Source organism: Oxyura jamaicensis, chromosome 20 (assembly GCF_011077185.1).
Source record: "Oxyura jamaicensis isolate SHBP4307 breed ruddy duck chromosome 20, BPBGC_Ojam_1.0, whole genome shotgun sequence".
Lineage (NCBI taxonomy): Eukaryota > Metazoa > Chordata > Aves > Anseriformes > Anatidae > Oxyura > Oxyura jamaicensis.
The window spans coordinates 5,909,803-5,927,466 of record NC_048912.1 but is presented as its reverse complement, the minus strand read 5'-3'; the positions used below and the strand labels follow the sequence as shown (position 1 = coordinate 5,927,466).

Sequence of the window (17,664 nt, the reverse complement as noted above, 5' to 3'; positions counted from 1 at the left end):
GACACGAAGGCCAAGATTCTCAAACTCCTAAGGAATATTATATCGTATGGGAACTCTTCCATATATTTCAGCAGATTAGGCTTTCACTTTGCTACGATGAGCAACTGTTGGTGTCTAAATAATCAGCTGCATGGCATAACAGGCACACATTCGGAATCTTGCATTTGGCAGGCTTTTTTTTTTAAAAACCTTTTACATTTGAGAATTTGTGCCATATTAACCCCATTAAAATACTGTGTGCTCAGACTGTGATTGATAATCCTGCATCTCAACAGCCACAGAAAACAACCAACCAACCACAACTGGAAGGCCGGATTGTTCAGGGAAACGAAGAGCAGTAGCAGTATCTTCACAGACTCCAGATACATCCTCAAAGACACAAACACTGATAAGGTTTAAGTGTTGTTTTTTTTTCATTGTTTAAATAAAATTTTGAGAGCAGCCATATCCCACATGATTTTCATAACAAACAGTTTGTATGACACTGGTCTGAAGTGCACAGAAACATCCACATAGTGATCGCACAAAACATTGGTGGCACTGAAGATAATTTCAGCAAGCCCAGTTAGTTTAAATAAATAGCATTTCCTGTTATTAGGCCTTGTCTATGTAGCAAAGTTACATAAAGAGAACCTAAAATAGAAACTTAAATCTAGTGAAATTAATCAGAAGACCTTCTGGGTATATAATCCTTTTTCACGATCAAAGTTGCTTGCAGACTAGCTTAACTCAATTGGGAGCAGGCTTATAGGACATCAAAAGAACGTCTGCAAATGAATCTGCGTTGTTCAAACACATTGTTAGTTAAACCCAATATGAGTTAATCAGTGCAAATTTCCCAAAGAGTCAGCTTAAATGCAGTTTAATGCCAAAACCAAAAGGGCAAACCTGATGGAAAACACATAACCTCCTGAAAGAGCTTCTTTCTGAGAGGTGATTCGTACTTTCTGAGGATGCACAACTCCCACCTGCCACTGAGTTCAAGGGAATTCAGCTTTCCTCAGAGGCAGGCCCAATAGTGGAATCAACATTGTTGTATTTACTGCAAATACTTCCACTCACTTGCTGGAAAAGAGATGTTGAGATGGCAAAAAAAAAATGTGCCAAGATTAGACTATGGTGCATCATAATCTATATTCAGCAAAATAATCAGCTTGGAGACAAACACTGCAGACAGACCACGTCCACTATCAGATCAGACATCTACAGCCTTGCCTACAGACCTTCTGGACTGTCCCGTTCATCTTTACAACTGTCAAACCAGTTTTGTGCAACTGCGGCATGAATAAGCCTTTATGAAATAATAAAAAGCTTTTCAAGATAAAAACTATGCTAAACGTTTGATTGATATGATGAGTAAACCCATCCCATATCATCCCTATTCATTACACAGCGGTAGTGTTTTATTCAGTAGTGGCTTTCCAACCACAATACAAGTGGCCACAACTTCAGGTGCAATCAGAATTAAGCAGCTTATTGATACGCCTGGATAAGCAAGAATAAATATTGCTTCAAGCACACTGCTTCGCAGCTTAGGGTAAATGGTATGTTTCATTCATTTCCAAGCATAATATTCAGAAAATGGCAGCTTAAGCCAACATGTTTGTACCACCAGAATTTCATTGCTCTTCCGGAAGAAAAATACCAGAAAATACTCTTTTATTGTAAGGTACTCAATTTGCAAAATTTAAAAAAAATAAAAATAACCCCTCCGAGTCTCGCATCTGACTTGCTTTTCGTGTCTAGAATAAAACAACAAAAGTTGACTACAGGTACTTCAGGTAAGGAGAAAGTTAAGATGTGTTATTCAAGAGTTTCCTTTCCAAAGGCAGGCATGAATTTGAAGGCACAATCTGCTCAAGACATTACATGTCAGGTTCACTCTTCTTGTTGCAGATTGTGCATACACTTCACAATGATTTGTGGCAAGTTGGTGTATTTAACGTTTGATAACATGAGATGTTCTAGTTTCACAACTGAGCTATACGCTGCTTTAACAAGTGAATATTTTTGGCCAAGCCTATTGCAACAATTAGCAGCGCTATCATTGAGAGACTTCCCCTAAGGCAATACAAGTAGAGCATTAAAAAGAATATGAGGTTTGGATCATCCCTGGTATTTTTGAACAAAACAAACCAGGACGGAAGAAAAAGAATTGTCTTAAGATCAGTTAAGCTCTTGAAGAGCAAAGGCCTCTGTCAGTCTTAGAGGATCTGTTCCTCAATTTATCAGTAAGAGAAACAAATCCAACTTCTTACTCCTTTGCTGAGAATGCCAGCCAGAAACTCCTAAACAAGAGCTGACCTTTTCCAATACCATTTTTTTTTTCTCATGAGGACAAAACTCACTACCACCTGCCAGCCATCAGCTAGTAAAGATTGTTCTCTGCCCCAGCCCATCATCTTGTTCCTTACAGTGGAAATACTGTAATCATTCATATATTCAACTACCCTGGTACTGAAAGCAAAATTCAAAGTGTTTAAAACTTCTATCTGCTATAACTGTATTTCTTTGAACTCAAAGGTATATTTGGGAGAGGTAGTCCAGGAGAAAAGGGTTTCAAGTACCAAACTCTGTATGTTACATACCAAGCTGACAAACCTGTCAGTGTGCCAAGCAGCTTTTGACTGAAATCATGGAAATATACGGCAGTGCACACAAACATGAACACCCAGATCACGGTGAGAAAACACAAGGAAACAAAAAGGCTGTTGACCACAACACGCAGCTTTGAGTTCTGGTCTATGGACAAGCCTTCCAGCACTGCCATTTCCTCCACAATCATTAGAGCACAGTACGAGAGCAGAAAACAGTGCCCTGAGATATCAAAACCATTCCAGATCCCATTGTTCTGGTGGCACTCCTGCTTGGTGGCGTACAGCCGGTGGGGCTCGTTGTGTTTACCCGAGGTAGAGCACATGCCGGTGAGATTCTCGATGTACATGAAGAGTCCGGTGCAGACGTACCAGATGGCAGTGCCCACCAGCAGTGCACTAAGGCGCCGCAGAGCTGTCAAAATGCTCTTCGTGGGACCGTAGAGGAACTTGCTCTTGGCAAAAAGGTAGGTGGTAACTCCGATGAAGGGCAGCAGAAGCCAGAATGTCCATGCCCAAGCCACCTTGACAAAGTATCTGCCAGAGAAAAGCCAGAAGAGAGACATGCACGTGTGAAATTTCATAGGAGCCAGGACGAGGGAGCTGGGGGTATGTTGTGGTGCTTGAACTAGCACCTTTTCAAGGTCACTGTTCAGAGCTGTCTAAATTAGGCACACGATTCCTGCCCTCCAAGTAAAGTATAGATAAAGTCTTAACCCTCTCCCCATTATTTCTCTTGGGTCCAAAACCTGAGTACTTTCTCGACCAGGTACTTCAGCTGTTTCCCAGGCAGCATTGCCTTGGACCTAGAGCCCCATTCAGACTCTCAGCTGATTTGCTCAGTTCAGCTATTGCAATTGCCTTTTTCCTACAAACCCATTCAACTTTGCCTTACTTAAAGAACAGCTGCAAAGATATTCTCAGCCTGCCACCCTGACCGCAGTAACCCTTCCTCTTACTTTCAGTGTTGCCCTCTTTCTCCATCTCCGATTATCTTTGCTTTCAAATCCCTTCGCAACCTCACCCTCTTCATACCAAGATACCCAAGAGAAGGGCTGACTCTTCTCCCTCATCAGCCCACAACACTCTTCCTCCATTATACCTTGTAAAATAAATGAAGTAACAAAACCTCACGGTAGTATCTGGTCCTTTGCTGTCCCTCCAGTTGATGAGAGCCGTCCTATGGCATACACAAACCCTTCCGTCTCAAAACTCACTCTCTACCTCTCCAACTTTTCCTGTGATGTCTGTAAATCTTGAAAACAAGCTGACAACGTGCTGCTATCCTGTTTAACAAGATATTGCCTAACTAGTCCTGACTGGATTGCATAACTAGTCCCCTTTTCAAACCTTACAGTGGGGCAGGTTCAAGTGAATTTACTACCGCGTTAAGGAGTCCATGGCCCCTGACCTTTGTCCCACCAGCACCTCCCGATGCAGCTTGTTTCCTGTGGGCTCTCTTTACCCACAACTTTGTTTGAAAAGCACAGACAGAATCCTGGTCTGTGACCAAGCTATAGCCAGACACAGTCATCATTTAATCAGCACCTACCTCAGCACCTAAGACAAGAACAAGCAGGAACAAAGTTCTGCATTTTCATTAAGGTCTTAACAAAAACCATCAGGGACTTTAAGGAGCGCCTCCCTCGCCCTCCACTGTACAGCAGAAGGGCACCTGGGCAGCAACTACAGCTGGAAATAAACTTCTCATTTGGCTGAGACACTTAAAAGCAAAAAGAAAGGCTGCTAACGTGACTGCTGTCAGCAAACCAGCACACAAGTAATCTGTGGGGAAAAACATCGCTTCAGGACTGACGAAGCTCCCCTGTTTAAGAAGGGCACGACACCGCTGTACGCTTTCCCTGTAGGATCAATTCCCCTCTCCGAGTGTTCTGCCAATTGCTCTCTTCAGTCGTGCTGAAAGCACTTCCTCTACCACGTGTCGCCAAGTGAAAAATTCAAATCAATAAAGTAAAAAAAAAAAAAACAAGTCACCGGGGAATACATTAATTTTAGCTTTATCTTCTGCCCTACAGCAGTTAGAGCATGGGTGCACTTGCACGGCTCAATCCTTTCAAAGCGTTCAAGCAAAGTGTTAAGGAAACGCTGAGCCATTGCCTAAGGAGCAGAAAACAAGAGTAATAACTCTGCTTTTACAAACACGCAAAAAGACTCACACTCAGGAGCAGAAAACACGAGCAATAAATAACGCTGCTTTTATCAAGATGCTAAAAGACTTATGCAAGACTTCGGCTTGCTTTTGTTCCAATTCACTGCCAGTTCAGAAAGCCTGAAAAATTATCTGGTAGCTGAAGAAGGGGGAAGATTCCTCCTCCTCCTCCTCCTCCTCCTCCTCCTCCTCCCCCCACCACCAGCAGCAGCCGGCCGAGGAAGCCGGGCAGCCCCCGGGCAGCCCAAGCCCGGGGGGACCCGCAGCCCCCCTCAGCTCCTCGCCCCCCGAGGGTCCCCCCCAGCCCTCCTCACACGTTGAGCACGTTGCGCTTGTTCTGCATGGGCGTCTCCGGCACCAGGTCGCCGTCCTTCAGGGCGGACCCGAGGAGGACGAGGCCGAGCAGCACCCAGGGCAGCCGGCGGCGGACGGCCCCGGCCGCCAGCCCGGCGCGCAGCGAGCGGCAGCACCGCTCCAGCTGCTCCATCGCTCCCCGGCCGCGCCCGGCCGCCTCCCTCACGGCCTCCGGAACGAGTCGAGCCCGGCTCCGCCCGCCGCCACCGCACGGCCACCGCCGAGCTCCTCGGGCGCCCCCGGGCGGCGCCCGCCGGGCCCCCGACCCTGCGGTGGCGGTGAGGGGAGGACGGAGCACGGCCGCTCTGGGCATGCGCGCCCCCCGCCCCGCCGCCATGTTGCGGCCGTGGCCTCAGGGCGCCTCGGCGTGCTGGGGGAGCGGGGTCCTGCTGCCCTGCTTCGTCCCGTGGGAGGGTTCCTGGGCTCTAGGGGTGCTCCTGTCCCTGACAGACGGCTCAGGGGTGGACAGGGCTGCGGCCAGCCCGTGATGGGACGGGGCTTAATCCCCTCGAGGTTCCCTCGCAAAGCTCTGAGGGCTGTTCGGTTGCAGTAGCTGATGTGTCTGGTGAAGGAGCTGAGTGAGCCTAGCAGTGGGAGAAAGCTCTCTGCAGGGCTGCCAACACAGCATTATAAGTTGGATGAACGTGAAGCACTAATTTCTAACCCAAAGTCACATCTGGCTTTAAAGAAGCTCCCATGCTGGGCATGCAGCGGAGTCATACAAGCAGCCCCAGCCCTCACTGCAAACAAGCTCAGAAAACCTGGGCCCTGTGGGCATAGCATGCCCGGCTCAGTTCAAGGGCACTTTGAAATGTAACGGGGAGTACAAGCTCCAAATCTATTGCATGTAAGGGGAGAAATGCTGCTTAAACAGCAAGGTCCTCAATGTATGTCAATAAATTATACATTCAGAAGCATTGTTTTCCCACCCTAATATATCAAAACAAGAACAAAAATTACTGTTTGCATCCATTACCAAATGGGTAGGTTGCTTCCAGACCAGAACATCAGAACAGGGCATCCAGGGGTTACGGTACGCACCATTACTGAACACCCATTCCTTGTAGAGTAACATGCTCAGCTTCCCTTAAAGAGAATATCTTTCCATAGTATGCAAGAGAGAATTTGAGAACTTTTTCACACATCCTAACACATAACTTTTGAACTTTTTTTCTGTGCCTGGAGTCTTTCTTTTAAGATTCCTGCACTGTTCATACAGCTGAGAGCAACAGTGTCCAGGCACTGGCAGTCTGTCACTATGGGGTTTGAGACCTGCTTCATCTATTGAGCTGCTGCTGCTGTCATTTCAGCTTAGGTTTTGAAAAATAAAAAAAAAAAAAAACATCATCAAGCAGAGAAATTGCTAAATGAACAAAGAGCCTTTATTCATCTGAATGGCCTTAGTAATAAAAAATGTGAGGTGAAAAGAAAGCAGACCCTATCTGAGACAGGATGGGAAAGTATTTCTTGCCAGAGTGCATTTCAAAGCCTTTTTGAAGTCATCGTCAGCAAATCTATGACAACATCTGGGCTGAAAGAGCAGAAGGATACATCAAAGTCGACTGACGCACAAGCAACTGCAGTAGATATGGACAGTTTCAGCTAAGTAGGTTATCCAGGGTAAATGGCATTTGGCAATTTATCATATGTTGTTTTTAACAAGACTGACGTGGCCACGTCTAGCACCTCTAGCCACAGCATTGTACCCCTGAATTAGAAAAGACAGACAGCTGCGTTCACTCAAATGAGTGAGGATAACAGGGTCTGGGAGCAGGTTTCACAGAGTCCAGCATTGTCTGCCTAAATCCCCTCCTGTGGGAGCCCAGCTGCCTTTGAAACTTTTCCTTCTTTGCTTCGCAGGTTTGGGTCTCTGATCTCCAGATTGTTTTCAGTGCCTGTGAGCTGGAGATGGCAAGTTGCTTGGTTGGTTGTTAATGAAGCATACTGTGGTGTCTACTACATTGCAGGAGGGTTTCGTAAGCTTGGCACCTGTTCCAGATGAATGGAATTGATGGCATGGGCTGGAAATTTGTCTGTCTTCAGCCCAGCTTGAAATGTCTGAGGATTATCTCTATAAATCATGAATTCTAGCAAGTGCAGTGAGCAAAGCTCAACTGGGTTCCAGGTGTCCTGCAGATTTAGACTGAATCTGTATTTTCATACCACGTATATGCTGCCACATGCACCAGCCAAGGCCAACAGTCCTTTTGAGGAACCATTTGTAGTTCCCTCATTTAAAACAAACAAACAAACAAACAAACAAAAAAAAAAAACACAGAAGTAGGATTTAGATATTTTGAAACTGCAGAAAATGCTTTTACTCATAACCAGGAAATGGGGTTTATTCTAGGGCAATTGTAGAAGGTTCCCAAAATGTTCTCACAGAGAGCAAATTGGTATTTGACAGCTATAAACAATAGCAAACTGAATTAATTCATCAGGTATAAGAGATCTGGCTGTCCTTCCCTTTTTTCCATACCTTTTTCCTTAAGCTCACCAAGTCACTGCCTGATTCAAGCTGAGTACTTTCAGACTATTTGATGAAGACAATGTTTTTTTCCTCCCTATCTTTGAAGAAAACGTTTAATTTGAACCAAGGCCCCAAACAAAGTTGGTGAGCATTGCCCCTGCACGCCCAGTTGCCCAAAACTTTGGACTCTTATTTGGACGTGCAGCGTGGAAATCACAGCACCCTGAGCAGGCGTCTGAAATGAGATCCAACATGCCTGGAGAGTGCCCTTACTCTGGAGCCACGGCAGATTTGAGGGAACCTTTCACGGTCATAAAGCCCCATGTTTTATCAGGTGTTCCATTATTAATTGGAGCAAGAACAATGATACTGAGTTGTTCTTAATTATTTAAAATAATTACAATACTTAGAAAATTAACTCATTTAGTTCTAGCACTTGTATTAATCATCCATTTCACTTTGATTGCAGGGAAGCCTGCCTTTCTCATGCAAGACTATGGCATGGATACCTTCTGCAGAATTGAGAACCGTTGTCTGGAAAGTCGCCTAACCTCAGCGTGCAGTTAGTGGAGGGAGACCCTGACCCTTTGCAGCTCTTACCAGACTTCTTGCAAGAGTGACATTTTGCTCAGTCATATTTGCTTTCTGGGTCCACTACTCTGTTGCAACCACAGAAAGATGCCTAGAGAATAATAATAATAAAAAATGCATATATATATATATATATATTAAACAAAATACAAGAAAGGTTGATTCTTCTCTGGCCTGAGTTCGAGCTAAGGTGACTCTCACCAGCTCATCTGTCCTTAGGGAAGATGTGCTCCAGGGAGTGCTCTCTGGGCATCTGGGCCAGGGGTCGTGCTGGAGCTCAGCGCAGCCACTCGCCTGCCCACACAACGCGGTCTCTTTGCCACAGATGTGGCAGCACACAGGCACAGCCTGCACTTCATGCTCACTTGGAATCAGGAGGGGACAAGGGCAACAGGTGCCCCTCGGAGCACACTGCCTGTGGTTGCATACTGGATGGGTCTGAGTTACCCCAGTAAGGCACCCATCGGGACCTGGGAGACCCCCCCCGTCTTCCCAGCTTGCCCTCCTGTCTCAGAGCAATACCTACAACCTGTTGGCATTTGCTTGTCCATCATCGTCTGCCTGCTTTTCACCCTGAGGACCACCTACCCCAGCTCTCTCCATCCACAAGGCACGTTTCAGATGGAAACCATTAAGAAACCACAGGCTTTCAGTGGCAGTGCCACTGCTTTCCAAGCCTTGCTTGCTCTGTTTTCCTTGGTGAATGCTGCGCACATCTCCATGATTGATTGTGTTTGAGTTTGATTGTTAAGTGTGCTGGGATGTTTGCATGAGAGGTGCTACATAAGCATTATCTGTGCTGTATTTTCTTTGCCTAATAGAAGCTTAAGCTTGAAGTTGAAGATAGTTTTGGCCCTTTGCTGAGACACCATCCTTCAGCCTCAGTGCTTTCAGCTCTGCAGCCTTCTCTATTCACTGTCAGCTTAAAGTATGCTTTGTTCCCTTCTGTGTCAGTGATGCCTTTGAAATGCAGCCAGGGCAGAGTTACCGCAGCCTTCCCATCACACTGACCTGGATCCTCGCTGCCTGTCTCTGGTGGTGAGGGATGCTCTTCATACCAGCCCGTCTCATCATTGCTCTGCAGAACCAAGGAAAGCCAAATCAAGAGGCAGAAGAGAGAAAGCAGTAATTCAGAATCTGTGTGGCTGCTCAAACAAATGGGAAAGACCTTTCCCCATCCCCAAGTCCATAAAATGTTGGAAAAAGTTAGTAAACCAACCCCAGGTAATTTGTATAGACTGAACCATCTCTGGCACCAGCACTAAAACCTCTGCAGGTCACACATCTCCCCTCAAACTCTTTTCAGATGAATAGAAAGGGTATGATCTTAGCTGAAGGGAATTTGCAGCATAGCTGGTGGTTACATCCAAAGATCAAAATGTATGGGGATACAGGGCAAAGCCTAATAAAGAACCAATTCAGTTTCCAGTGGAGTAAACTTCACTAACACTGCAAATTAATACCTACTGCTACAAAATATTTATGTTCCTTGCTCTGCACAGCCTGGTTTCAGCAGAGCAGACTAATGACAGGTCTGAATTTATGGAAGAGGATGGTCTGGTGATTAGGGCCCGAGCAAGGATTCGGAGGATCTGGTTTTAATTTGTGGCTCTGACAAACTCCCTCTACAGCCATAGGCAGGTTCCTTAACCTCTGTATTCCCATATTGCAAGTGGGAAATGGGAGCAGTTATGTTTTCCCGCTTCCCCAGAGATAATGTGAGGTTGCAGAGAGATACAGTAAGTACCTAAACAGCATAAAAATAACCAGAGCTCACAAAGCTGTGAAGTATTTATTCTTGCTACAGAGAGAATAAAGCAGCTCATTAGCGGATGAAGTGGGGATAAGATTACACCTAAAAATGTGTGATTCATGTAAGTATACATGCACTTGTGCATATAATGGTCTTAATTAGTCATGTTTCTGTGATTACCTGACCTAGCGCAGCTGCAGTGGCTGTGTGTACAACTCCTTGCTGAAATAGCTGGCCCGGTTTGCATTCGCCTTTTTGCAGAGCAGATGATATGTGCCTTGTGTCTGCCAAAGAAAGTCTTCACTCCTAAACACCCGCATACATGAATTAAGTTGGCTTTGTGTTGTCTTTTCTTGGTAGCTGATGTGCAATTCCCCCGCCCCCCTCCCCCCCGAACATTTAATGGATATTTAATGGATGGAATTCTCAAAGAAGCACGGCGACTGGTAAGCAACTCCCATCCAGTTAGATTAACTCTTCTGGTAGTCCTGTGCTAGAAGTGTTATTTATTTCATTTATTTGCTTTCTATATAGTGGTTATCAATCACAGGTTAAACTTTGTGCAAAATTCACAACAACAATATCCATGAAGTCCTTCATGGGTGGCCTTTGAGCTACTGTATAAAAATAGTTTTGTTTGTTTTTAAGAAAACACAGCTTGTTGTAACTGCTCAAATACGGGAAGAGTGATTTACACTTATTAATTCAAATTCAGAAATATGATCTCAGACTTTACTAGTGCATTTTTAGCTCATGTTTACATTCAGGTGTAGGACCTGGAGCTGCTTTACGTCGATCAGCTGCAGGGACCACAGTTAGCAGTCCCTGCTTCCTGGCTGGATAACTGGCACAACAAACCACATAACATGAGCTACAGCTGCTTTAGTCAAATATGTAATTACAAATACTAAATGCAAAGCTAAAAAAATAAATATGCATACATAATATTTAATCTATGCTTTACTGGCTTAGTTAATTATATAAGTGTCAGCTAGAAATGTGATGCAATTTGCCCTGAAAATAATCCCTACTGAAGCGCTCTGTAGATAAAAATAATAATTACAGAAAACATCAAAGCATGTGTTGACTGGCCAGTGGACTCAGGATTGTCCTAGTCTTAATTTGGCTGTAGTTAAGAAGTTTAAATTTACACATGTATTTTTGCTAATGATTTGTTTTTTTCCGACCTGTTCCCTGCACTCAGCGAGCTGAATGCCTCCCGTTGCCCTCATCTCTTCCACCACAGGCTGCCCCACAACTCAGCCTGCATCAGAAGAGGAAAAGAGGATGCCCAAGGCTGGGGAGTTCCAGATGGTAACCAGCCACGGCTGCTATCGGAAGGACAGCAAACAGCATAAGGTGCTGAGCAGCCCTCAGGACTGGGACCATCCTGAAGGCGCTTACCTGAAGGAGAAGGCAGAGCTGTACGGGTGCCTGGGCTCTAAGCTCTGCTTCATCACATTTTTTCTGAGCCAGGCTCTTTCCTTCAGTGTCTGTAGGAGTTCAGAAGCACTTGTTTGGCTGTGGCATGCAACCCGGCTTGCCTTGCTGCATGGAGGTGGGCGAGATCCTTGCACCTTCCCCGTGGCATCCAGTGAGCTCTTACTGCTGGGCACCAGCCGGTGGTGGGGCACTCACTGACCCGCTGATGTCTGGCCCAGCTTCCTGACATCAAGAGGAAGAAGCCAGCTGCTCTCACTGAGGAACTGCATCCCAGTCCACCAGGAGCAGAGCATCCCCAAGACACCAGGGTCCTGTCTGCTCCTCACCAAGGTGGGGTGAAGGCGTGGGTGTCAGCCCAACGCAAACCCCACTGATGGTGTCCATGAGCAGCAGGGAGGCAGCTCTGGGTCCACGGCCAGTTCTGCTGGGACAGGCACCAAACCACAGCCACGTGGAGATCCTACCAACAGCCCGGAGCTGCATAGGGATGGCAAGTGTGCTCCTGCTGCCTGTTCTTACAATAAAGAACTTTCCAGCATATTTCTCTTCTAACGTCTGTAAGAAATAAAATTAAAGCCAAATCCTAGTGCTTTAAATCTGAGCATTTAGCAGCTTTAGTTAAAGCAGTCGGGTTCTTTCCAGAAGTGTTTGTTTGTCCAGTTCAAACAAGTGGCTTTTCTTAAATACAAGCCTGCCAGAAGACGTGTGACTCAACCCAATCCCTATTGACACGATTCAGAGGCTAGGAAAAAATACACAAGAAGCGCATCCTGCCACTGGGCTGAAAAAAGCCCCTTTAGGGCCATTTCTTTAACATAGGCTCCAAACACTCAGAAAACCATTCTTCCCCAGCGTGCAGAGGCAGCAGGATGAGGGCAGAGGATGGGGGATGCCAGCACTGACAGCACAGGGCTCATCCTGCAGCAGCATCCCCACTCCCCCAGGGACATCAGCATTGCTGGGGCTTTGAACTCCACTTCAAAGCTGTGGCCACAGCAAGGCTTCTGGAAACTTGGGGAAACAGGTAAATATTTGTCAGGGTCAATTAAGCTTTCTCATCCCCTCAACAGTCATCTGCGTGGGCTGGCAGGCAGAGAGCCCCGGGGGCTTACCGAACCTCCCCAGGAGGCAGACAGACACCAAGCACCACGGCAAGGAGGTCGGGAGGTTTTCCCCTCACCACAAGCCATGAACTCACACAGACATCTCCTTCAGTTGCTGGCTGGTAGGCAGAGGAAGGTCCTGTCCTCATCCATCAGGGAGGGGAGAGGAGCAGAGCTGGCGTGGTTTATAACCCCTCCTCGCACCCCAGTTACTCCAGATTGGCGCCAGCTGCTCGTGGAGGCTGAGCGCACACCTCCTGTGTCCCACCTGCTCCTGCAGGTTTTAGCGGTGGCGTTGTGAGCTGTTGGTGCCAGAAGGTGTAACATCAGATAACACTCCCAGGAATTTATGAAGTTCCCTTTTCTGATGTCCCCTGACCCACGCAGGGAGCCTGAGATGTGGGGTGTGGAAGCAGGGCTGTGCTGCAGACACCCCGCTGTCAGCTGAGACACCAAACCCTACCAGCGCTCCCGACCTTCCCCTCACTTATCAGCACAGCACAACAGTACCATCTTAAAAGAATAAAGGCAAGGGAAAAGCTAAAACCAGCCAAGCACCAGACGAGACAGATGCAGAAGGAGGTGGCAAGGCTCCGTCCTCCATCCCAAACCCAGGCTGCTGGCGGCTGATCCCCCCTGCTGCACCATGGCCCTGGGGCAATGCCACCCTCCTGTCCTTCAGCCAGATGTAGATGGGCTGTAGACATGCAGAGGCTGTAGGCAAGCGGAAAAGGAAGCACCAGGGCTGTATGTGAGTCAGGCTGGGAGCCGCGTGCCGGCCCCGAGGGTGCCTTTTCCCTTGGCTCCAGCCCCACGGGCACCCAGCCTGCGGCCGTCCCCTCCTGGCTGCTCTTGGTGCTGGGGCAGGGCCACGCCAGCACAGATGTGTTGGCACAGGGCACAGGCAGGGCTTTGTTCCGCAGCCCCAGTGACACCCGGAGCTGCCGATGAGCTGCAGGAATCCGCCCGTTCGCCTCCCTTTGTACTTCAAAGGCTGGACGCTGGGAAGCGCGGGCTGAGCGCAGCTGCCAGCGCCCAGGGCATCAGGAGATAAGGTATTTGTCCTCAGCCGAGCTGCTCCAGTTCTGGGCTTTCCAGGGGCTCCCGTGTCAATGTGTCCCCTGGCTGGGGGAGAAAAGAGCCTGGGGAGAGCATCTCTGTGCTGGGAGGGGCACGGAGCGCATCGCTCCCATTTTGGATGCGCTCAGTTAAAGTTCACGTCCCTACAGCTCCTTTCTTTGCATCAGTATCAGTCGGCGGGGCAGGTGAGGACTAAGGAAATAAGGCAGAAAGGAGCACCCAGAGGCCTCATTTTCTGCTTTTCCAGCCGTTGTCCTGCTTTGAGTGAAGTGGTCCTTGCGAACATCTGAGCCTCCACAGCTGAACCTGAGAAATCTCTCGTCCAGGCAGGCAGAAATCCGATGGCTTGGGTCCAGCCATCTGGACGTGGGAAAGCTCAGGAGCCCCATGAGAAAAGGGAGATTTCTTGGCAAAGGCTCAGGCAATCTTTACGGGAGAGCGGAGGGCTGGAAACACGAGGTGTCCGTCAGGCTGCACCCGCTCTGCTGGCACAAGCCAGGAAGCCTCAAGGTGTGCAGGTACAGCAAGAGATTTTAAACCTGAGCAAAAAATAGCCAGTTTTTTTTTTGTTTGTTTGTTTGTTTCAACTTTGATGCCAGAAGCAGGCAGATGTCACAGCAATCCCACCCTGTGCTGCCCTGGGGGCACGGGACCAGCTCCTGCGTGGTGCTGGGCACCAGCACACCCCAAAGACGTGGTGCTGCGGGTGGAGAAATGCGCGTGGGGAGCGAGGTGCCCAGTGCCACTCGGGAGACCGAAAGCATCGGGGGCAGCCCCCTGTTGTGCCTCTGCACCTCCACGGGGAGCACTGGAGGTGCTGGACCTCGGGAAGGGTTTTAACCCAGCAATCCTGCCTGCCTGAAGCCCCCGTCCTGAGCTGCTGTGCTGTGTCCTTCCACTCTGTGCTCCAAGCCTGCCTCTCTTGGCAGGTCGTTTGAGCCATTTTCTTCTCCCGGACAAGCTGCAGATGCTGGAGGGCACTGCCGGTGCTGCAGGGGTTTTGAGCAGGGGCAGAGGGTGCCAGGGCCACCCGGGCACGGAGGTGACCAAGAAGAGGAACAACGGGAACAAGACCTCCCTGTGCAGCCATGAGAAACCCGCCTGTGAACCAGTGCCAGGTGCTCAGTTTCTATCTTAATTTTGGTCTAGGGAAAAAAAAATAAAAAGTGAGCAAGCTGAGTACACAGGGGCTCCAGTCAAGCTGTGGCGTACACCCGTCCAAGCAAGAAAATTACACGGGGAGGCTGCCAGGGTGTCCTGACTTCACTTTGCTGGGTCTGGGCTTTTGGGGCTGCGATCCCACAGCCCCTGGCCAGCCGGGATCCAGCCCTGCCGCCGAGCTGCAGCACATCCCCGGCACCGCCACGCAGGTAGCGCTGGCTGTGCCAGACACCGAGGAAAGAAGTGACCCCAGATGCTGTCGGCTGTGGGGTGGGTTTTGCCCCCGTGCTGTGGCACCCAGAGATGCTCAGCCCCGGTGGGTGCTGCTGCTCCTGCTCGCCCCGTGCTCCCATCCCCAGCACGGGTGCAGCAGCCCCAGGGACAGAGGGGATGCTGCGGGCTCTGAACGTGCACAGCGGCAGCGTGGGGTGGCCGCCAGCAGAAACTGGTCGTGGTCTGGGCATCATCGGCTAGTGGCAGGGGTGGGGAGCTCCCACCAGGACCCCTTTGCACCAGCAGTAGGGGACAGAAGCTGAACAAGGGCTGAAATAAAGGATGGATGTTGCAGCCCGGCAGCTGAACATGCAGACACCAAGCACCAAGCACGGTGAGGAGCTGCCGATGTACACCTCCCTGTCACGTTTGCGGGGCTGCTGGCAAACAGTAACAGCAAATTACCTTTGAGCTGGGCTTCGAGTAGCTGTCGTGCTGTTTGTTAAGTGGATTGCTAAACTTAGCCCGGTTACTGTAAAAAATACCTTCACAAGAACCTGCTGTCTGCAGCTGCAGCTTCAGAGCCCTGCATTTCTAGAGACGGCGGAAAAATTCCTCGCCTTTGAAAGGTGCCGATTGTACCCCGGTGCTGGCAGGAGCTCCCCGTGTCCTCGTCACAGCCCTGGGCACGCCAGGAGAGGCGGTGAGTGTGACCCTGCTATTTCCCAAAGAGATCACTTGGGATCCTGGCAGCCCGGCAGCATTGCCCTTCGGTGGGCAGCGTCCGGCCACCGCTGCCTGAATGCCCCCAGACCGTGGGTTTTCCTTCGCTGCCCGAAGGCAGGGCTCAGCCACCCTCCTCATCCTCACCTGGAGCAGTGGGATGTCCCCCCCCTGGGATTTTGGTGTGAAATCCTGGCTTTACCTCGGCCTGGAGGAGCTGAGGCACATGGACGGGGTGGCAGCAGGGTGCCAGAGATCCCTGCCACACGAAGGCAGCAGCGTGGATGCTTTGGAGGAGTCGTTTTAAAAATGTGAGTCCTGAAGAAAGGGCCTTGGTGACACCTTCAGTGTGTATTTACCTCCAAAGTTCACCAATAAACATGTGAGAGTCGGTCTGGGCTTTGTCATGTTGTAAAATATGGAGATCGAGTTCTTCCGACCTGGAAGCCAGACAGAGAACTTCCTTCCCTGATCCCCGAGGAGGAACCAAGCCCTTGGCTGAGCAGCCTTTGACTGCCGCAGGGCTCTGGCAATGCCAGAACCCCCCAGGTCCCCTTCCTTCCCTGCCGGGGTGGCACCGGGGTGGCCTGGCTCTGTGGCACCCTGGGAGGGTCCGGCTGCCTCCACCGCACCTCCCTCCTTTGTGCTGGGGTCTGGGGAGCTCTGCAGGTCCTGTCCCCCTGCACCGCCCTGTGCCACCCCTCGTGGGGACGTGTCACCCGCCACCTCCACGCCTGGGTGGTGGAGGAGGCCCAAAGCCCCCAGACAGGAGCCACAGATGTTCCAGAGAAACCCCACCACGCGTGTCAGTCCGAGAAGCATCCGTGTGTGTCTCTGCTGGGACAGGGCTGTGAACCCGGCGGTTTCTCTCCTTTCTTTCCCCGACGCTTGCTGAAACGAGCTCACTGGCGCTGCTGCCTCCCGCCGAATGTGTGTGCTTCTTGGCGCCCCGCAAGCTGCTCTCTGCAGATGCCGTGTGCTTTGGCAGCCAGGCCAGTCTGGGCTGCAGGATATTACCCCTGGCAGGGACACAAACCCCTCCAGTTCCTGGAATTCGGATTGTCTCGCAGAGTGCTGATCAAGCAGCGCTTTCCCTCCGCACCCAAGGCAAGCCCCCTGCCTGTCCCCGCGTGCTGCGTGTCCCCTGCGTGGCAGCAGGACCACGGCAGGTTCATCTCTCCGACAAAGCAGGGCACATAAAATCAGGGGAAAAAAAAAAAGCTATTTCCTCAAATGCACAGCTCTGCAGCTCATGGCACTGGATGAGCATTCGCTCTGCAGGGCTCTGTCTTTTGTGAAATAATAAATCACTGAAAAATCCACCCCGCAGACCAGCCCCAGTGCCCTGGGAAGGTTGGATGTGGAGATCGGCTCCGCGGGGCGCAGACGGGGATATCCCTCCAGCACACACCTCCCACCGCCCCTGGGACCCGCAGCACATCAAGTTACTTTACAGGAGAGCGGATTCCAGGAAAACTCAAGTGCTGCAGAAATATACCCGGGGCATGTTTCAGCAGAGCCCCACAGCAGGGGGAGGCTGCGTTGGTACCGCGCATCAGCTCCGTACCTGCACCCTAATCCCGTGTCTGCTGCTCCCGTTTCTCTTGTGCTGCAGCGGGGGTTTGCTGGGGGTGCTCAGCCAGCACCAGGCTTCTCCACTTGTTGTCTCTGCCACAAAACTTAGGGGCTCTGTGTGCAGGACAGGCAGCGTGCATCCATTTGGGGAGGCTCGGAGCATCTCCCATGGCAAGGGTTTGGTGCTGTGTGGACAAGCACCACAGCCATCAGACCGTGGTCTCTGCAGCATCCCTCAACCTTTTCTCCCCACCTGAGCACCAGCTCCCCCCTGCAGGCTCTGGTCCCAGCTCTGTGCCGGGGCAGCAGCTGCAGGCCCCCCAGGGCGGCTGCCATGCAGGGCGAGGAGCGGGGACAGGCACTGAGGCAGCCCCCCCAGCCTGCACGACTTGTGTTCTGGTGCCCTGCGACCACGCAGCCACCCCCTGGGAATG

General features: G+C 50.0%; 1 protein-coding gene and 1 long non-coding RNA gene across 2 annotated transcripts; both read right to left on the bottom strand.

Moving 5' to 3' along the window:
- Window positions 1-185: 185 nt before the first annotated feature.
- On the bottom strand, window positions 186-5,470 carry FITM2 (fat storage inducing transmembrane protein 2). The gene is made up of 2 exons (XM_035343546.1): window positions 5,079-5,470; window positions 186-3,131 (listed from the first exon to the last, which is right to left on the bottom strand). Exons 1-2 carry the CDS (start codon window positions 5,453-5,455, stop codon window positions 2,489-2,491), a joined length of 1,020 nt encoding a protein of 339 aa, XP_035199437.1. The 5' UTR covers window positions 5,456-5,470; the 3' UTR covers window positions 186-2,488.
- Window positions 5,471-10,564: 5,094 nt separating this feature from the next.
- LOC118176835 lies at window positions 10,565-12,618 on the bottom strand. Its single transcript, XR_004755540.1, has 2 exons — window positions 12,488-12,618; window positions 10,565-11,930 (listed from the first exon to the last, which is right to left on the bottom strand). It is a non-coding gene; the product is annotated as an uncharacterized LOC118176835 (long non-coding RNA).
- Window positions 12,619-17,664: the final 5,046 nt, after the last annotated feature.